Below are 22,699 nucleotides of genomic sequence, written 5' to 3'. Positions count from 1 at the left end.
CACAGATTTAAGGTGATTGGTAGAAGGATTAGAGGGGACATGAGGAAAATCTTTTTCACCCAGAGGGTGGTGGGTGTCTGGAATTTACTGCCAGGAATGGTGGTAGAGGCAGAAACCCTCAGTTCTTTTAAAAAGTACCTGGACATGTAACTGAAGTGCTGTAACCTGCAAGGCTATGGACCAGGTGCTGGAAGGTGGGATTAGATTGGGTGATGAGTTTTTTCAGCCGGCACAGACACGACGGGCTGAATGGCCTCCTTCTGTGCTCTAATTTTTCTATGGTTCTATGGAATATCTATGCATCGATGAATCAAGGCCATTTGGCCAACTGGTCCATACTGGTGTTTATGCTCCATGTGAGCCTCCTCCCACCCTTCTTCATCTAGCCCTATCAACATATCCTTTATTCCTTTCTCCCTCATTGCTATCTAGCTTCCCCTTAAATGCATCTATGCTATTTGCCTCAACTACACCTTGTGGTAGAGATTTCCACATTAGAACAAAGAATAGTACAGCACAGGAACAGGCCATTCGGCCCTCCAAGCCTGCGCCGATCTTGATGCCTGTCTAAACTAAAACCTTCTGCACTTCCGGGGACCGTATCCCTCGATTCCCATCCTATTCATGTATTTGTCAAGAAGCCTATTAAACTTCGCTATCGTACCTGCTTCCACAACCTCCCCCGACAGCAAGTTCCAGGCACTCACCACCCTCTGTGTAAAAAACTTGCCTCGCATATCCCCTCTAAACTTTGCCCCTCGCACCTTAAACCTATGTCCCCTAGTAACTGACTCTTCCACCCTGGTAAAAAGCTTCTGACTATCCACTCTGTCCGTGCCACTCATAACTTTGTAAACCTCTATCAGGTCGCCCCTCCACCTCCGTCGTTCCAGTGAAAACAATCCGAGTTTTTCCAACCTCTCCTCATAGCTAATGCCCTCCAGACCAGGCAACATCCTGGTAAACCTCTTCTGTACCCTCTCCAAAGCCTCCACATCCTTCTGGTAGTGTGGCGACCAGAACTGTACGCAATATTCCAAGTGTGGCCTAACTAAGGTTCTGTACAGCTGCAACATGACTTGCCAATTTTTATACTCTATGCCCCAACCGATGAAGGCAAGCATGCCGTATGCCTTCTTGACTACCTTATCCACCTGCGTTGCCACTTTCAGTGATCTGTGGACCTGTACGCCCAGATCTCTCTGCCTGTCAATACTCTTAAGGGTTCTGCCATTTACTGTCTACTTCCCACCTGTATTAGACCTTCCAAAATGCATTACCTCACATTTGTCCGGATTAAACTCCATCTGCCATTTCTCCGCCCAAGTCTCCAACCGAATTCTAACCATTGTCTGGCTAAAGAAGTTTCTCCTGAAATTACCTATTGGGTTTATTAGTGACTATCTTATACTTACGGCCCCTAATTCTGGACAGCCCCACAACTGGAAACATCTTCTCTATGTCTATCCTATCAAATCTTTTCATTATTTTAAAGGCCTTTATCAGGTTACCCTTTAGCCTTTTCTTTTCCAGAGAAGAATCCCAATCTGTTCAGCCTTTATGGCAAGTATATCCTTGCAGTCCTTGTGAATTCTTATTGCACCTTTCCATATATATCCTCTATATCCTTTTTAAATACGGAGAAGAGAACTGTTCATAGTACTCCAAGTCTAGCCTAGCCAAGGTTCTATTCCACTTTAAATTTCCTGATATTCCACCCACTGGGGAAAAGCGATCAGAAAATTTAACCTTAGAATTTTTTTGAATCAAACACAAAACTTGCCAGCTTATAAAATCTCATCCTTTTATCATATCAAAGTTGATTATAATAAGAATGACAGAGTGTGTTTCCTCGGTTACCTTGATAAATAACATGATCTTCTGCAGAAGATTCAGGTGAACCTTTAACCGTGACAAAGCTCCAAGGGTGCCTTTAAATTTAAAAGGAAAACAGAAAGACTTGCATTTAGATAGCACCTTTCATGACCAAAGGATATCCAAAAGTGCTTTACAGCCAATGAAGTACAGTCACTGTTGTAATGTAGGAAATGCGGCAGCCAATTTGAACACAGCAAGCTCCCGCAAACAGAAATGTGATAATGGCCGGATAATCTGTTTTTTGTGATGTTGATTGAGGGATAAATATTGGCCAGGACACCAGGATTAACACCCCTGCTGTTTTTCAAAATAGTACCATGAGATCTATCAGTTCCACCTGACAGGGCAGCCAGGGCTTTGGTTTAGTTTAGTTTAGTTTAGAGATACAGCACTGAAACAGGCCCTTCGGCCCACCGAGTCTGTGCTGACCATCAACCACCCATTTATACTAATCCTACACTAATCCCATATTCCTACCACATCCCTACCTGACCCTATATATTTCCCTACCACCTACCTATACTAGGGGCAATTTATAATGGCCAATTAACCTATCAACCTGCAAGTCTTTGGCATGTGGGAGGAAACCGGAGCACCCGGAGGAAACCCACGCAGACACAGGGAGAACTTGCAAACTCCGCACAGGCAGTACCCAGAATTGAACCCGGGTCCCTGGAGCTGTGAGGCTGCAGTGCTAACCACTGCGCCACCGTGCCACCCCAACATCACATCTGAAAGACAGCACCTCTGACAGTGCAGTACTCAGCGATCAGCCTAGATTTTGTACTCAAATCTCTTGAGTGGGACTTGAACGAGAGTGTGACCAACTAATCCACAGTGGAGACTTCAATTGAAAGCGTTTGTTGCTAAAGCAGATTTTAAGTGAGCACAGGCTAAATGTTGCACAAGATTACTAGATCAAAATAAACATTCCAGAGCAGTGGAAACCAGTCCTCACAAATAGGCCTTCAAAATTTTAAAAATAGAATATAGAGAATACAGTCTAATATTAACTTACATTTTTATTCCAGTTCTGATACATCTTCCAGCTCCAGAAATTTAAACAAACCACCAAAATGTAATGCTGCCCAATTAGTGGAAAGGTTTTTGGCGAGGGCAAGCTTTCGATTACAGCTCTATTTCCAGTCTGGTGCATTTCATCTCTGACTACCCCACTGAATGGGAACTATCGGATTGTGTTAATTAAATTAATAAGCCTTATCAATCAAGACCCTGTGTCACTTCGCCGCCCGTCAATAGACCACTTTAATTCTCTGATGATGTGATTGGTTACATAGGTCTTGCTGTCCACTTGCATTGTATCTCTGCATCAGTGAATCTAAGTAATCTGAAGTGACTCTGTATACTACTCTCCACACTGCACATTGAAGAAGTACCATTAACACCGACACAGAGATACAGGCACTGACACTGCACTTCACACACAACTCTGCACACTCACTTGCAGCTTCAAGTGCCAGATGAAGGAATGGCAGAGATAATAAGTACCTTTCCTATGTTTCCACAGGGGAGGTAGGATATTGGGATGAAAGGCTGACCAGAAGTATGTAGAACTGTGAACAGGGCTTCTTATTCAAAGGGAAATGAAACTAATGAAGTTACTCAAATTTAAAGTAGACAAATCACTAATGTTTCAGATGTCTATAAGTGATCTGGGTTTGAAAGGATAATGAAATCACAGATGATACTAAACGTTTGCAGCAGTACAGTCTGATGAAGAAGCCAAGGGAATTCAAAAGTACCTGAAGAATGTTTGTAAGTGATCAGAACTACAGCACATAAAATTCAATACAGATATATGTAAACAAAAACTAGAAACATCCAAAGCATTCAGATACTGTATGGGGCAATCCTAGGTTTCGATTGAAGCATGAGCTGGATGGGCTGAATGGCCTCCGACTGTATTTATTGCTGAGATAGACCTTATTCCAGCAACCATATTAAATACCACTCAAAGTCTGGCCTGTATAGCAAGAGAAGCCAGGCTTTTATGGGACAGAAAATTATTAAATTAGATTGGATTGGCCCCAGTAAATAAACACGATTTTTAATCCACTGCCCATTAGTATTTGCAATTGAGGACATCCTGCTAGTTTTCAACTATAATTATGGCAAGATTAAGATTCTGAGCTCTTGGAAAAAGGGTTTACAATCTGTATTTGCAGCAGTGACTGAGAAGTATGCTAGGCCAGAACTCCATTCTTGGCAGCTGTAAAGAGGTGAACTGTCAAGTGTGATCAAATACAGGAATTAAAGTTCTCCAAGTGGTCAATTTTATTTTATGCTGATTAAGATTTTTTTTTTAAATGGTTTATATTTTAAAAAACCTTACCTGAACCCGAGGTGTCTGAAATATTTGCTCCCCAGCTTCGACAGTGCATTCTTGGCAAAGTCATCCAGCTTGGCCGATCCCTCATCATTCACAGCCACTGATATTATCATGCCTTCTTTAATTCTGTCCAAGTACTCAGTGAGACGCTTACTTTCATCTTTGCTTTTATAGGTATCAAATCTGTGTGTTTTTTTTAACAAAAGAAGTCCTTAATTGTGCATATGGGTATTCAAGTCATCAATCACCTTGAGAGTAACAAAGAACAGCACATACAGAACTCGAGCCCAGAAAGAAGCACATCAGTCTAATGAGTACAAACATGGCAAACGATAAAACCAAGAGATGTAAATCGAGAAGCAGCAGCTGTTTTCAGACTTTTTCCTACATTGCAGCTGAGGAGATGGACAATCTGGGCTAAGAAGCTCAGTAGACAAGTTTCAACGCACCTGTCTGAATGGACTACCTCTCCAATCTGGTTAATGACATGGACTATGATGCCTCGATGGCCCCAGCTTCTGTCGAAGTAGTAGCCCCCCTCACTCAACCCACCAGGATGGAGGGTGTTGTTCAGAAACGTCCAGGACAGTTTGTGAGCACCGTGAATTTCCAGTGTCCCTCCTCTACTAACTCCAATGTACTTCAACCCAAAGTAGCTATGAAGTCCTTCGGCTTCTTCATCAGATCTACAAATAAAATATATGAGAAACAAAACTTATATGTATGGCATTTTATCCAAGAAAAAAAGATATTTTAGTATTCATTAACTATGTGGGATAAATGCTATGAATTGTGCTCCAGACACAGGAAGTAATTTTAACTTCGGGTGATAATGTTAAATGAGAGATATTGATTCAATGCCTGTTGCAACCTCTCTCCCAGTTCTGATTCCCACTGAAGTCAATGCAAATTAAAATTGGGAGAGAAATGATGACGGCGGAATCGAAATTGTCCATTCGACACTTTCACTCTAAATCAAAATCACACCCGCAGAGGTTTGTGAGCTGGGATTGTGCTTTGGGGATTCAGGTACTGAAGTCAACATGACTAACACGATTTCATGGACAGAAACTGCTGCAGGGTGTGATGAACTCCGCACCCAAATTCCTGTCATATGCTCCTGACAAGTCAAGATCCACACCACTGATTTGTAAAATCTACTCTGTATTCTATTTACCTTCCGTATAAAATGATGGTGATGTCTTTCTGAAATGGGCAATCTTCACTGCCAACATGCAGCTCACCACCATCTTCAATCAGGATGCTTCGTGTACGAAGGACGATAGGTTTCTCGTTTCCGTCTGAAATGACCAGTTTACCTACAGAAGAAGATAATGAACAAATGTATATCTGACCAGTGGTCCGGATCTTATGGGAATTGTATAATGTTACAGCACAATAAGAGGCCATTCAGCCCATCCCACCTGTGCCTGCTTTCTGAAAGAGCTATCCAATTAGCCCCATTCCCTTATCCTTTTAATTTTTTTTCAAATTCTGATTTCAGCCTGTGTGGTACAAAGATTTCCACGGATATAAAAACCCGTTATTTAAGGTGGTTAAATTATGTAGGAAATTCATTGTTACTGTGTGAAGATGGACTGATGCCTTTTCTGATGTTATTGTTTTATCCACATCGACATAATTTTGCACAATAATACAGAAAATATAGGAGCTAAATTTCGCAACCTATTAATGGCCAATTAAGGGCCTGGTCTCACCGCCAGTAGAATCTTACCAGCGGTGGTTGGCGGGACTGGTCCTGTGCTGTGCAGGGAGGATGCCTTGCAATATATGAGGCAGCCTCCCTGTAGGCTTGGGGGGTTGTTGGGGGGTCCCTTCTCCGTGGGCAATTTATGGCCCACAGAGGACCCCCACCAGGAACAACTTTAGCCCCCAGGAGCCCCCTCACCCTGGACTTCACAACCACCCCCCAGTCCAGAAGGCCCCGGCGACCCCGCCTCACCTACCTCTTGTCCAGGGTTCCAGCGCTGGGCCTGGGTCCGAGGCCTCTGTAGTACCAGCAGTGGCCACCGCTCCCAATGGTGCAACCAATACTGCTGAGCTGCAGCCCTCTGATTGGCCAGCAGCTCTTGGAGGCGGGATCTCCATCTTTAAAGGGGCAGGGTCCCAGCTCGTGAATTTTTAATTGAAAATCATGGGTGGCTCAAAAATGCAGAGGCGGGGTTCCCACCCCCCCAACCTTTTCGGTCCGGTGCCAGGAGGCCCACCTCCTACACCAAATCCAGCCCAGTGTGTCAGATGTCTACACTTTACTAAGGACATCATCTCTGAAATCTGCAACCATCTGCAGACACAACTGCAGCCTCAGAGCAGGGCAAGGATGTTTCCAGTGGCCGTGACGATGACCGTGGCCATGAACATTTATGATTTAGGCTCTTTCCGGGCTGGAGCAGGTGATATTTGAAACATTGCCCAGTTTTGCCATCCACTGATTCATAAGGGAGATCACTGAGGCACTGTATTCCAAGACAGCAGGCAGAGCAAGCACGAGGCTTTGTGAGGTCTGCAGGCTTCCTCATGGCACAGGATGCTATTGACTGCATGCATGTTGCTTTGTAGGCTCTGTATGTCAACTCTGAGATGTACTGCAACCGAAAGAGATTCCACTCACTCAACATCAAGCTGGTGTGTGACCATACGCAGAGAATTATGCAGGTCAATTCCAGGTCAATTCCAGGTCAATTCCAGGTATCCTGCCAGCACTCATAATGCCTCCATTCTACGGAAGTTCACTATGCCATCTGCATTTGAGCATCCATGACAGACGGGTGACTACTGAGAGACAAGAGCTGTCCTTTGCCGACTTGGCTCACGACTCATACACATGTGAACTGCAGGCATACAGCGAAAGCCATGCTGCCACACAAAATATGACAGAGCAGATCATTGGGGTGCTGAAAGAATGCTTCTGCCCCCAGGAACACTCTGGAAGAGCACTGCAGTACTTGGCAGAGCACATGTCAAGATTTGTGGTGATCTGCTGCGTGAGGCACAACCTCACTATCATGAGGGCACAGTCCTGCCACCAGCTATATGGTGACCCTGCTGAGGAGGATGAGGAGGAAGAGGATGAGGATGAGGAGGGGAGAGGGAGGAGGCAATCAGCATAGTCCCTTTCTGTCTGCACTGTCCATGAACACCTCATCCAGCTGCAGTACCAGTAAACACAACTCCAATTTCCCATTCACCAACAGTCCCACATCTTACCCTCCCTGTTGCTGACCATGATGGTGTCTGCTTGGCCACAATGCAAAGATCAAAGCAACCACAAAATTAACATTCCAAACAACATTTATAAATCAAAACATGGCATGTTAGAAACAAACGTCAACTAAGTCCCTTGTGCATTCCCTCAGTGCCCGTCTTCCATGTGCCTTTGCCTGTCCTAGTGCTGCTACGCAGTGTTACCCCAGTGGTTGCCGCATGGCTGGTGGAAGGCTGCTGACTTCCTCTGGAGGACACTGCAGATGACCTTGCATGATGACCTCAAGCAACTCTGATCCTAGAAGGCCCGGCTTTAGACTGCACCGTCTTGGCATGGGCAGCAGCAGTCCGGGCTGCCGAGCTGGCAGACAGCAGCAAGGGCAGTGGCAGAGTGGCAGTGATGGAAGGATGAATGCTATCATCCTGCGAGAGGGCAGCCGGCTCGTGCTCTATGGAGCCATTGCCAATCCCTGTGGGTGGTGCCTCAGCAATCATAGTAATATGTTGGAAGACAGATTACTGGACTGCTGTGACACCCTGCAAGTCTCTTTGAGCAATGATATCCACAACCATGATGGCAGCATTCTCAGTTTCCATTGCAGCACTCAGGCTTTGAGAAGTTTCTGTTTGTGTTGCAATGGAAGCTGATGCATCGGCCATCAGACACTGGATCATGGTTGAGTCCAGAAGTATTCTGGATTGGACACCATTTCCAGGCTGGAAAGGATGTGCTCCAAGCTCTGCACAAAGCCCTGTGCCAGATTGATGCAGGACTTCTCCATGCTCTTTGATAGTGACCAGCAGATTTTGGGCAGGCCTCCCAATGCACCAAACATTACCCTATGCAGACCCATCAGCCTTCTTCTGTAGGCCACCCCATCAAAGTGTTCATCTGACCCCCCCTTCAGAAAAATGTGTGTGCACCCTCACCCTCTGGGGAGCTGGCACCTGTCCTGGCTGCAGGTCACTCATGCCCAGTGTCTCACAGCATGCAGATCCCACATCTAAGCTAGCCTCTAAATTACGCGCAGTGTCAATATCTGAACTGGTGGCCGTGAGTATGAGAGCAAGAGGCGGTGTTTCTTCATCATTACTGCCTTCCTGCTCTTCCACCTCTTGTTCTTCCACTACTGCCTTGCCAGTTGGCAATTCTTTGGTATCTGAAAGGATTTGGGTATCTGAGGGGAGGGAGGGAAGCAAGCAAGAGGTGCATGATTACACCATCTGCGTCTTGTAAATCAGAAGAGATTGTGGGATCAGGGGAAAGTGGGATGTGAGAAGGAGGATTAGGGTATAAGGATACCATCATTTTCAATGGTTTCAGTTTCACAAATGGCCACAGCCTCAGCCAAGGCCACTCCAATGGTGATCACTGTCTCCTTCATCAGGGTAAGGACATCCAGCATGCCTGTCTGCACTGCTTCTCTGCTGCTCTGTCCGGTTATGTGCGACCTTGTCCCGCAAGAGAAAGGGAAATGTGTCAGTGAGTGTGATGCAATGTGTTGGGGGATGTGGCTGTCATGGTTGAAAAGCTGGCAGTGATGGAATACAGCACTTGAAGATGAACTTGCTGACGTTGACCACTCATAAGAGTTCTTTGAACTTTTTGCGACACTGCATCCACGTCTTTGGGGCCTCCTGGCATCAACTGCCACAGTTATCCGGTTCCACTGCCTTTGCAAAGTTTGTCTGGTGAGCCCCTTCGTCCCCTGTGGATAAATGCCATCACTCCTCCTCTCCAGCTCCTGCACCAAGGCCTTCGGTGCAGTATCAGCAAATCTTGGAGCCCTCTCTCTGCCATGTTGTGCCATTGTTGTGTTTTCCCCACGTCAGAATCAGCTGTAGAATGACTTCCAGTACGTACTCCAGCCAGAATGTACCTCCTGTTTAAGAAGTGCAGGCTGGTTTTAAGTAGTTCAATCTAGCTTTAACTTGTGCTAGCCTTTCAGGATTTTGCACCCCTTGCTAAGGCCTGCAGCCACTCAACCACACATAGCGCTGCAGCACGCTACAATCATTTAAAGTTTGCTTGCTGCCTGGATCAGAAGTAGCAGGTGCGAGTTAATCCCCACACCCATTTTTGGACCCTGTCCAATTTTGTGGTTATTGGAAAAGTAAAAGTACAGAAACATGTCCTTTAGTGAAGAAAGGAAATAATCTTATTCGGGTTTTTCAATGACTACAATTAAATGAATCTTAAAGGGCAACAACATTCTTTTACCTCTGGATTTATTGCATATATAATAGAACAAAAATTAAATCCAATTAAAGCCTTTAAACAAGTCAGTAAGATGTACCTCCATCAGAGATGTGAATAGAATGGACTGTAGCCGAAGAAGACAGCAGCAGTTTCCGATTTCGTCCAATATTCACTCGATGTTCCTCATTGTGGCCAGGATTCCACTGGTGCAGATCTGGATCCTGATCAGGACAGGCTTGTAACACAAAACACATCACACTCAATCCACAACCTCACCCTCAATCCACAACCTCACCCTCAATCCACAACCTCACCCTCAACCTCAATCCCCAACCCCCTCACCCTCAATCCACAACCCCTCACCCTCAATCCCCAAACCCCTCACCCTCAATCCCCAAACCCCTCACCCTCAATCCCCATCCACAACCTCACTCTCAATCCACAACCTCACCCTCAATCCACAACCTCACCCTCAATCCACAACCTCACCCTCACCTCAATCCCCAAACCCCTCGCCCTCAATCCACAACCTCACCCTCAATACACAAACCCCTCACCCTCAATACACAAACCCCTCACCCTCAATACACAAACTTATCCTCAATCCACAACCTCACCCTCAATCCACAACCTCACCCTCAATCCCCAAACCCCTCACCCTCAATCCCCATCCACAACCTCACCCTCAATCCACAAACCCCTCGCCCTCAATCTACAACCTTGCCCTCAATCCACAACCTCACTCTCAATCAGCCCCTCTCACCCTCAATCCACAAACCCCTCACCCTCAATCCACAAACCCCTCACCCTCAATCCACAAACCCCTCACCCTCAATCCACAACCTCATCCTCAATCCACAAACCCCTCACCCTCAATCCACAAACCCCTCACCCTCAATCCACAACCTCACCCTCAATCCACAAACCCCTCACCCTCAATCCACAAACCCCTCACCCTCAATCCACAAACCCCTCACACTCAATCCACAAACCCCTCACACTCAATCCACAAACCACTCACCCTCAACCCACAAACTCACCCTCAATCCACAAACTCACCCTCAACCCACAAACTCACCCTCAACCCACAAACCCCTCACCCTCAACCCACAAAGCCCTCACCCTCAACCCACAAAGCCCTCACCCTCAACCCACAAACTCCTCACCCTCAATCCACAAACCCCTCACCCTCAATCCACAAACCCCTCACCCTAAATCCACAAACCCCTCACCCTCAACCCACAAACCCCTCACCCTCAACCCACAAACCCCTCACCCTCAATCCACAAACCCCTCACCCTCAACCCACAAACCCCTCACCCTCAATCCACAAACCCCTCACCCTCAACCCACAAACTCACCCTCAACCCACAAACCCCTCACCCTCAATCCACAAATCCCTCACCCTCAACCCACAAACCCTTCACCCTCAACCCACAAACTCACCCTCAATCCACAAACCCTTCACCCTCAACCCACAAACCCCTCACCCTCAACCCACAAACCCCTCACCCTCAGTCCACAAACCCCTCACCCTCAATCCACAATCTATTATCCCCAATTATTGTTATGGATAAATATGTTGATCACCTGGGTGAGAAATGAATGAATGAAATTTATCATGTTTGGCACCACATTAATCACTTTGATCACATTTGGTACTTTGGTCTGCAGTGTGGTTTAACAGCAGTTCCGAGTCTGTAATGTCAGAATGTAATTTTTATACAAGTTGATTGAATTGGTTTGAATGTTCTTCCAGGTAGGATGATGACAGTTGGGAAGAAAGTAACAGGGGCCATTTTTCGCAGAGCCTTCTGTTTAAGTTCTCATGGCAGGGTGTGAGCAATGAACAGAATCCGTGAGCTATGAGCTGATCCCTCATACCCCTGACTGCAAGGCATTGAGGTGACCCTGCTTCCTCAGCTCCTTCCTCACCTTCCCCCTACTCTTCCTCATCTGGTGAGGACATGCTGCTGCTGCCCTGCCTTCTCCAAGTCTTACTCTATCCACAATAATGTAGCGATAATGGTGCCATGGTACCCATAATAAGTAGATAATACTGATGCAAAGGTTGTAAAAGTGGAGTGAGCTGGAATCTGGAAACTCTCTCGGAAAACCAGACAACAAAAGATCCTGTGATCTAGTGGGCTGCAACTGAGAGCTATTTTTATAAAGCTTCAGGGGCTCTGAAACACCATTCCCAGCAGATTTTGCTGGCAAGTTGGAGACTGGGCGGGGCTTCCGCGATTTTGAGTTAAAATTGTATGAGGGTGAGTGGGATATCATTGGAGCATGACTTTGAGATTGTAATGAGACCCCATGCTTGCCTGAGGTTGCTGCCTGCCCTGAATGTAAAAACTGGCGAGTTGAAATAGCAGTGGGCAGGAGCGGTGTGAGGAGTCCACAGTCACGATTTTAACCACCCGTAAGCCTCTTCCTGCCAGGTGGGCTGCGTTAAAACCATCAGTCTCCCTCTGTCTTCCTTGTTATGTCCAAGGAGACTGGGGGTGCAGAAGCACACGCATGGGGCTGAATTTTATAAGCAAGCGGCGGGCGAAAAAAATGGCACACGCCAAACAGCCGCCACAATTATAAGCGTGGTGGCTCATATAAATAGCCGGGGAAGGCCGCACACCCCCCTCCCCGATTACGTATAGTGGTGGGCTGTGCGTCCCCAGCAATGGGGTCAGCTGCCCGTGCGCAGGCGTGACACCATTTTTAAAGGGCTGTTAGCCCCACCAGCGTATTTAAATATTTAGAGACAGATTTAATGAAATTAAATAAATACATTTCTTCTGTCCCTCTCCCACCCCAATAACAATTACATTAATTATTTGCCTTTCCCCCCCAGAACACTCACCTCTACCATCTGGCCTTCCCCCCACAACTGCACAAACTTTAAACTATAACCCTTCCCACCATCCCCAAAACCCATGACATTAATTTGACCCCATCCCCCCACTCCCCGCATTGAGAAACTTACTTCCTCTCCCCTTCCCCACCAGTGTTGCACCTCGTTTCCCCGGACGGGGGATCTAAAGATGCGAGAGTGCCGGCCACCGGGCTGAAAATCACAGCGGGACATCAGGAGGCGAGGGTAAGTTTATTTAAATTAATTATTTTAATTGATTTAAATATTCAAATTATGATCCTGTTGCCCAGCAGAGGGGAAGCCGCCACTGTGCCTCACCGCCAGCAGGAGGATCAGGCCGGGCCCTGCGGGCATCGAGGTACGTGGCGGGCCTCATCTGGGGCTATCTTCAGGCCCAGCCCCCACCATGGATCCCAACGTTGAGGGCTCCTTAAAATCCAGCCCATGCACACTGAAAAACATCATCATGCACTGATACGGAGCTCGCACTGTCTGGATTCCTTTATACAATTGAACATTTATTCCCTGGAAATTATCCACAAGTGAATGAGGTAAGGAAATCTCACTGAACAATAGTTGGCTTGGACAGAACTTAATTTCTGCTTTGCAGTTTAAAAGTCCACTGACCTTTTTGTAGTATTGTGCCATACTTCTAATCCACAGATTGATGATCATTTTAATGTTATTAATTTGTTTCGTATTTTAGCACTCAGAAACTGAGTAAATAATTGTTAACAGTGAATTAACAATTGGACAAAGGACCTGTGTATGAGGTGTAGTGAAATCATAAACTGCTACTTAGGGCAGACAGGGTCTCCCGACTGGCAGAACCTTTATGCAATTGTCATGGATTTAAAAGATCAGAATAGTTTCTTTCACAACTTTCTGGAGCTCAAATATGAGCCCTGTATTTCAAATAAAGAATGTGTCCGCTTGTGAAACCTCTGATTTCACCGCTGTTAGGTCATTGCAAATAATTCCAGGTAAGTAATATTTTGAGCAACCCTCCAGCTGTGGAAAAAAAAAAGAGTTGAAAGGACAACTGAAAAGTGCAAAAAGGACCAATTTAACTATTTCAACATTTTAACTTATTAACTTATTTAACTTATGCACCTCGGTGACATCATCTGAAAGCACAGCAGTAGTTTTCACATGTAGGCTGACGACACCCAGCTCTACCTCACCACCACTTCTCTCGACTCCTCCACTGTTGCTAAATTATCAGATTGCTTATCCGACATCCAATCCTGGATGAGCAGAAATTTCCTCCAATTAAATGTTGGGCAGACTGAAGTAATTGTTTTCAGTCCCCGCTCCAAACTCCATTCCCTAGCTACCGACCCCATCCCTCTCCCTGGCAACAGTCTGAGATTAAGCCAGTCTGTTCGCAACCTTGGCCCCGAGTTGAGCTTCTGATCTCATACACATGCCATCACTAAGGTTGCCTATTTACACCTTTGTAACATCACCCAACCTTGCCCCGTCTCAGCTCATCTGCTGCTAAAACCCTCATTCATGCCTTCATTACCTCTAGACATGGTTATTCCAAAGCTCCCCTGGCTGATCTCCCATATTCTATCCTCTGTAAACATGAGGTCATCAAAAAATCTGCTGCTCGTGTCTTAACTCGCACAAAGTCCCGTTCACCTATCACCCACTGTGCTTGCTGACCTACATTGGCTCCTGGACAAGCAACGCCTTGATTTTCAAATTCTCATCCTCATTTTCAAATCCCTTCATGGCCTCGCCCCTCCCTATCTCTGTAACCTCCTCCAGATCCACAAACCTCCTCTAATTCTGGCCTCTTGTGCATCCCTAATTTTAATCACTCCACCATTGGTGGCCGCACCTTTAGTTGCCTCGGCCCAGGCTCTGGAATATCCCCCCTACAACTCTCCACCTCTGCACTTTGATTTCCCCCTTTGAGACACTCTTTAAAACCTACCTCTTTGACCATGCTTTTGGTCATCTAACTGACACATTTGGTTAGATATGGATCTTCCACCTCTTGCACGTGGGTTTAAGTCCAACCCCAAATGATGGGATTACACCTCCTCCATTTCTGGCCATAAGGGTGCGATGTGAAATGAATTTGTGCAGTCTCACTCTAATTCCGAATGGGAATAACATGTGGCTATAGGGCTGGTGTTGGAAAAAGAGGTTCCTTTTCATGGGACAGTGGCACCAGTTCTGGGACAGAAAGGAGCTGTACTGATGGGATGGGCCCCACCTGAACTGGGATGGGACCCGTGTCCTAGCTGAAAAGGTAAATAAGGATGTGGCAAAGGCTTTAACTAGTTAGATGGGGGGGGGGGGGGGGGGGGGATCTGTAGCTTAACTGCAAACAAAACAGGGAAAGGGAGCATAGGAAAGAATAACGTAGGAGAGGACGATGAGGGCAAGGGAGTAAATAGGGTTATAAGACAGGAGTCTAAAATGATGGTTAAACATAAAGGGAGAGGAGATCCTATTAAAATGAGTTAAAGTGTCTGTACAGCAATGCACACAGTGTCCATAATAAAACAGGGGAGCTGGAGGCAATCATGCATTAGGAGGAACCATAGTAAGGATTACTGAGACATGGCTACAGAAAAATCAGGACTGGGAATTAAACATTGCAGGGTAGAATATATTTAGAAAAGACAGAGAGGGCAAATGGGGAGGTGGAGTAATTGTACTTATTAGGGATAACCTAATGGCAGTAAAAAAAAGGATGCAGCTATCAGCAAGATGAAAATAGAATCCATATGGATAGAGATAAAAGATAATAAACAATCAATCGCACTAATAGATATCGTCTACAGACCACCTAATAGTGGAAAGAAGTGGAGGAAGAAATATGCAAATTAGGGAGTTGAGTAAAAATCATAGAATAATAATCATGGGGGATTTCAATTACCCTGATATTAACTGGACAGATGAAGTAGGTAAAGGGGATAAAGGAAGGGAGTTCCTACAATGTGTACAGGACAATGTGCACTACTCCGAGCTCCATCGCGGCAAGAGGCTACCAGGAGGGCAGAGGAAACGCTACAAGGATGTCCCCTTAAAGCTTCCCTGAAAAAATGTGACATCTCCACTGATTTGTGGGAATCTCTTTCCTGAAGCCGCCCAAAATGGAGAAGAAGCATCTGCGAAGGTGCCAGCCAGTTTCAACAACATCGACCTGCCCAGGCAGCGACCAAGCGCAAACAGCGGAAGGAGCGTTCAGAAATTCAAGCAACCCATCCACTCGTCTCACCAAACACCACCTGCCCTACCTGTGGCAGAATGTGTGGATCCAGAATTGGACTATTTAATCACCTAAGGACCCACAATCCTGGAATGGAAGAAAGTCATCCTCATTCCCGAGGGACTGCTGAAGAAGAAGACAGGGCCCAATATGTAAAAAGCCCAACAAGGCAAGATGAGCTGTTGGATCTAATAATGGGGAATGAACCAGAGCAGATAAGAGAGGTAAAAAATAGGGGAACATCTAGGCAGTGGTGGCCATAATATAATACACTTTAAGATGATAAGAGAGAAGGACATAAGTATGATAAAAAAAAACCCCAGGTTACTAGATTGGAGAAAAGCAGATTTTGAGGGGGTGCAAATAGAACTTGGGAAAATAAAATGGGCAACACTATTGGCAAACAATGACGTAAAACAACAACAGGAAACATTTAAAATGGTGTTCAACAGTGTGCAGGAAAAATATAATCCGCTGAAAGGAAAGAACAAACTAAACACAAAGAGGGTTGTGAGTCTGTGGAACTCTGTTCCCCAGAGAGCAGTGGAGGCAGGGTCGTTGAATGTTTTTAAGGCAGAGGTAGACAGATTCTTGACAAAGAAGGGAGTCAAAAGTATTGGAGGTTGGCAGGAAAGTGGAGTTGAGTCCACAAACAGATCAGTCATGATCTTATAGAATGGCGGAGCAGGCTCAAGAGGCCAAATAGCCTACTCCTGCTCCTAGTTTAACATTTGTATGAGACTCCATGGATGAACAAAGTCATAAGGGACCAACTGAAAGTTAGGAAAGATTGTACATTGTTAAGTACATTGACAGCAGAGGAGTGCATGATAAGAGAGAATATGAAGCTATTAGGAGAGAAGTAAAAAAAAATTAGGAAGGCAAAGAGGAACTGTCAAGGAACATCAAACAAAACAATAAAATGTTACAGGCATATCAATAAGAAAAGGAAGGTGGTAATGGGACGAGGACAATTAAGGGATAGACAGGATAATACCGCAGGTTATGATAGAAAGATGGCAGAAATATTAAATAATTATTTTGCTTCAATGTTTACCAGGGCAATAGAACAGGTAGACGTGAGATTGGATGATGAGTTGTGCAATGAGATAAGTGCATTTAAAATAAAAAAAGGGAACGTATTGAATAAACTAATCAAACTCAAAGAGGATAAAGCCCCTAGTCTGGGTGGATTGCATCCACGTATTTAAAAAAAAATCTAGGGAAGAGTTAGCAGAGGCCTTACTACACATATTTAATAATTCATTGGATAAAGGTGTAGGACCAGAAGACTGGCGATAGCTAATGTAATTCCTATATTTAAGGGGGACAGAACATGCCCAGGGAATTATAGATCAGTCAGCTTAACATCAGTGATAGGAAAAATAATAGAATCCCTACTAAAGGAGAGAATAGATCATCTAGAAATGGAAAATATAATAATAAATAATCAGCATGGATTTCAAAAGGGAAAATCTTGCTTGACCGACCTTATTGAATTTTTTGAGGAGACAACAGTAATGCGATAGATGTAATTTATCTTTCTTTTCTAAAAGCCTTTGATAAGGTGCCCTATAATCGAATAATAAATAAAGTCAGAAAATGTGGAGTCAGGGGACAAGTGACAGAATGGATTGCTAGCTGGTTTCAAGACAGAAAGCAGAGAGTGGAAGTAATTGGCAGTTATTCAGAGTGGCAGAAGGCGGGAAGTGATATTCCACAAGGAGCAGTGCTGGGACCTCTGCTGTTCACAATTTACATTAACGATTTGGACTGTTGGAATCAAAAACAATTTCTAAATTTGCAGATGACACTAAATTGAGGGAATACACAAGAGGATTGCAACAAATTACAGGAGGACATTAATAAACTTGCAGAATGGGCAAATAATTGGCAAATGAAGTTCGGATAAATGTGAGATAGTACATTTTGGTAGGAAGAATAAGGAAGTCACTTATTACTTCTTCCAGTACGGCATCTATCCGACAATGTGGAGAATTGCCCAGGTATGTCTATCCACGAAAAGCAGGACAAATCCATGAGCGGCACTTGCACATCAATAACCTGCTGACCGATGCTCAGTTTAGGTTCCGCCAGGGCCACTCAGCTCCTGACCTCATTACAGCCTTGGTCCAAACATGGGCAAAAGAATTGAATTCAAGAGGTGACTTGATAGTGACTGCCCTTGACATCAAGGCTGCATTTGACTGTGTGACATCAAGCAGCCCTAGCAACATTGAAGAAAATGGGAATCAGGGCGAAAACTCTCCTCTGGTTGGGGTCATACCTAATACAAAACAATATTGTTGTGGTTGTTGGAGGTCAAACATCGAATCCCCAGGACATTGCGACAGGAGTTCCTCAGGGTAGTGTCCTAGGCCCAACCATCTTCAGCTGCTTCATCAATGACCTTCCTTCTATCAAAAGGCCAGAAGTGTGGATGTTTTCTGATGATTGCACAATGTTTAGTACCGTTCACAACTCCTCAGATACTGAAGCAGTCTGTGCCCACATGCAGCAAGACCTGGACAACATTCAGTCTTGGGCTGATAAGTGGCAAGTAACATTCACACCACACAAGTGCCAGGCAATGATCATCTCCAACAAGAGAGAATCTAACCATCTCTCCTTGACATTCAATGGCATTACCATCACTGAATTCCCCCACTATCAACATCCTGGGGGTTACCATTGGCCAGACACTTAACTGGCCCAGCCATATAAATATTGTGGCTGTAAGAGCAGGTCAGAGGCTGGGAATTCTGTGGCGAGTAACTCATCTCCTGACTCCCCAAAGCCTGTCCACCATCTACAAGGTACAAGTCAGCAGTGTGATGGAATATGCCCCACTTGCCTGGATGGGTGCAGCTCCAACAACACTCAAGAAGCTCGACACCATCCAGGACAGAGCAGCTTGCTTGAACAGCACCCTATCCACCACCTTCAACATTCACTCCCTGCACCACCGGCGCACAGTGGCAGCAGTGTGTACCATCTACAATTTGCACTGCAGCAACTTGCCAAGGCTCCTTCAACAGCAACTTCCAAACCCTCCACCTCTACCAGCTAGAAAGACAAGGGCAGCAGATGCATGGGCACTACCACCTGCAAGTTCCCTCCAAGCCACACACCATCCTGATTTGGAACTAAATCGCCGTTCCTTCACTGACACTGGGTCAAAAACATGGAACTCCCTTCCTAACAGCACTGTACGTGTACCTACACGACATGGACCACAGTAGTTCAGCAAGGCGGCTCACCACCACTTTTAGGGATGGGCAAAAAATGCTGGCCCAGCCAGCGACACTGACATCCCATGAAAGAATAAAAACTTCTTGGAAGGTACGAGTCTAGATGGGGTAGAGGAACAAAGGGATCTTGGAGTACAAATACACCAATCATTAAATGTTGCGCCACAGCTTAGCAAGTCTATAAAAAAGCAAGCCATGCACTAGACTTTATTTTTAGAGGGATAGAATTGAAAAGTAGGGAGGTTATGCTCAATCTGTATCAAACCTTGGTTAGACCACATTTAGCACACTGTGTACAGATCTGGCTGCCATGTTACTGAAAGGATATAGAGGCACTAGAGAGTACTGCATGGCTACCCGACCTGAACCCGACGGGACCCGACGACATGTGTCGGGTTCGGGTCAGGTCGGGTCACTCTTCCGGGTCCGACATTCAGGCTTGGGCCAGGTTGGGCTCGGGTCGGACACACTATCACCACCTCCGGTACGTGGCTGCAATCTTAATGTACTTTTTAAACAACCTTTCAAGTCCAGTTACAGTTTTTGTTGCTAATCTGCACAAGCTTAAAAAGCTTAAAAAGTGAAAAAACGGAAGCTAGATTAACTGAACATTCTGGTGGTCGGGTTGGGTCGGGTCGGGTGCGGAAAAAAATGAAAAGACTTGGGCTGGGTCAGTCTCGGGTCAGATGTGGTTCTGCCAGATTGGGTCAGGTTTCATTTGCAGACCTGAGCCGGTCTTTACTAGAGAGAATGCAGAGAAGATTTTCAAAGATGATACCAGAAATGTATGGGTAAACATATCAGGAAAGAATTGACAGCCTGGGTCTCTTTTCTCTTGAAAAAAGGCACTTCAGGGGTGACCTAAAGGAGGTCTTTAAAATGATGAAAGGTTCTGATAGAGTGTTTACAGAGAGAATGTTTCCTCTTGTGGGGAAGAGCATAACTAGAGGCCATCAATATAAGATAGTCACCAAGAATCCAATAGGGAATTCAGAAGAAATTTCTTTACCCAAAGAGTGGCGAGAATGTGGAACTCTACCATAGGGAGTGATTGAAGCAAATGGTGTAGATGCATTTAAGGGAAAGCTAGACAAGTATATGAGGGAAATGGGAATAGAGGGTTCCGATGATAGATTTAGATGAAGAAAGGTGGGAGGAGGCTTGAGTGGAACATAAACGTGGGTATGGACTGGTTGGGTCAAATGGCCTGTTTCTGTGCCTATATCATATTTAATCCTATGCAAGCCTACAGGTCAAAACAGTCCCTAAAATCATAGAATATAATGATAGAATGGTTATAGCACAGAAGGAAGCCATTCCGCCCATCCTGCTCACGTCTCTGTAACAGCAACTCAGCTGATCCCACTCCCCCATCCTTTCCCTGTGGCCCTACAAATTTTTACTTCAGGTGCTTATCCAATTGCCTTTTGTAAGCCCTGATTGAATCTGCCTCCAGCACACTCTCAGGCAGCTCTTTCCAGATCCTAACCATTTGCTGTGTAAAAAAACTTTTTCCCCATGTCACTGTTGGTTTGTTTGCCAATCACCTTAAATCAGTGTTCTCTGGTTCTCCACTCTTCCTCCAATGGGAACAGTTTCTCGCTATCTACTCTGTCTAGACCCTTCCTGATTTTTAACATGTGGATTAAATCTCTTCTCTAAGGAGAGCAACCCGAGCTTTTCCAATCTATCCACATAACTGAAGTCCTTCATCCCTGGAGAAATTCTTCTAAATCTTTCACATCCTTCCTAAAGTGCAGTGCCAGAATTGGGAACAATATTCCAGTTGAGGCTGAACTAAAGTTTTAAGTAGGTTAATCATAACCTTCCTGCTTTTATAGTCTATGACTCGATTTATAAAGCCCAGGATCCTGTATGCCTATTTAACCACTTTCTCAGCCTATTCTGAGACCTTCAACGATTTTTACGCATATAATGCCAGGTCTCTCTGTTCCTGCACCTCCTTTAGAACTGTGCCCTTTACTTTATATTGTCTTTCCTCGTTCTTCCAACCAAAACGTACGACTTCATGGTTCTCTGCACTCAATTTCAACTGCCACATGTCCACACATTCCACCAGCCTGTCTATGTCCTTTTGAAGTTTATCATTATCCGTCTTCACAGTTCACAATCCTCCAAGCTTTGTGTCATCTGTAAATTTTGAAATTGTGCTCTGCACACCCAAGTCTAGTTCATTAATATATATCAAGAAAAGCAGTGATCCTGGTACCAACTCCTGGGGAACCCCACTGTATACCTTCCTCTAGTCCGAGAAAGAACTGTTCACCACTACTCTCTGATTCCTGTCACTCAGCCAATTTTGTATCCATGCTGCCACTTTCCCCTTTACTCCATGGGCATCAAATTTGCTGACAAGTCTATTATGTGACACTTCATCAAACAACTTTTGGAAGTCTGCATTACTCTCATCAACCATCTTTGTTACTTCATCAAAAACTCAATCAAGTTAATTAAACACAATTTGCCTTTAACAAATCCATGCTGGCTTTCCCTAATTAATCTGCACATGTTCAGGTGACTGTTAATTTTGTCCTGGATTATCATCTCTAAAAGCTTTCCCACCACGGAGGATAAACTGACTGGCTTGTTGTCGCTGCTGTGTTTCTCCTTACATCCTTTTTTAAACAAGGATGTAACATTTCCAGTACTCCAGTCCTCTGGCATCACCCCTATATCTAAGGAGGATTAGAAGTTTATGGCCAGTACCTTGTAATTTCTACCCTTACTTCCGTCAGCACCCTTGGATGCATCCCATCTGGTCCTGGTGACTTAGCAACTTTAAAGTACAGCCCAGCCTTTCTAATATCTCTGTTTTATCAATTTTTAGCCCATACAGTTTCTCAGCTACACTATGACTTGGGCAGCATTTCTTCCTTGGTAAAGACAGATGCAAAGTACTCATATAGTATCGCAGCCATGTCCTCTGCCTCCGTGTATAGGTCCCCTTTTTGGTCCTAATCAGCCCACCCCTCCTCTTACTACCCTGTTACTATTTGTATGCTTACAGAAGACTTTTGGATTCCCCTTTACGTTAGCTGCCTGTCTCTTCTCATACTCTCTCTTTGCCTCTCTGATTTCCTTTTTCATTCCACCTCTGAACCTTCTCTATTCAGCCTGGTTCTCACTTGTATTATCAACCTGACATCTGTCATATTTTCCCTTTTTCTGATTTATCTTACTCTCTATCTCTCTCATCATCCAGAGAGCTCTGGCTTTGGTTGACCTTGCTTTCCCCTTCATGGGAAGGTACCTCGACTGTACACAAACCATCACAGTTTTACCTGCCAATCTTTGATTCCAGTTTACCTGGGCCAGATCCATTCTTACCCAACTGAAATTTGCCCTCCTCCAATCTAGTATTTTACTTTAGATTGCTCCTTGTGTTTTTCCACAGCTAACCTAAACCTTATGATCCCTAAAAGTTCCCCGACTGACTTGATCCACTTGACCCACCTCATTCCCTGGAACCAGATTCAGCAATGCCTCCTTCTTCATTGGACCGGAAACATACCAATATAGAAAATTCTCCTGAACACACTTCAGAAACCCTTCCCCCTCTCTGCCCTTTACACAATTACTACCCCAGTCTACATTAGGATACTACTATAGTTCATAGGATCACAGGAAATAAACTGAGAGAGAGGAATATGCAGCGAGACCTGGGTGTTCT

At 45.0% G+C, this 22,699-nt stretch overlaps 1 protein-coding gene across 2 annotated transcripts in view; it reads right to left on the bottom strand.

Moving 5' to 3' along the window:
• The window catches only part of cemip (cell migration inducing hyaluronidase 1), a 268,013-nt gene that overhangs the window by 114,022 nt on the left and 131,292 nt on the right, over positions 1 to 22,699 (bottom strand). For both annotated transcript variants that reach the window (XM_068017722.1, XM_068017724.1), the window contains exons 3-7: positions 9,751 to 9,888; positions 5,406 to 5,547; positions 4,678 to 4,914; positions 4,232 to 4,411; positions 1,861 to 1,931 (exon numbers count right to left, since the gene is read on the bottom strand). In XM_068017722.1, coding sequence (XP_067873823.1) covers positions 1,861 to 1,931; positions 4,232 to 4,411; positions 4,678 to 4,914; positions 5,406 to 5,547; positions 9,751 to 9,888 — 768 coding nt within the window. The remainder of the gene's footprint in view (positions 1 to 1,860; positions 1,932 to 4,231; positions 4,412 to 4,677; positions 4,915 to 5,405; positions 5,548 to 9,750; positions 9,889 to 22,699) is intronic.

Source organism: Heterodontus francisci, chromosome 38 (genome assembly GCF_036365525.1).
Source record: "Heterodontus francisci isolate sHetFra1 chromosome 38, sHetFra1.hap1, whole genome shotgun sequence".
NCBI lineage: Eukaryota > Metazoa > Chordata > Chondrichthyes > Heterodontiformes > Heterodontidae > Heterodontus > Heterodontus francisci.
Note: the sequence above shows the minus strand (reverse complement) of the source record. Positions and strands in the feature narration are given on the sequence as shown.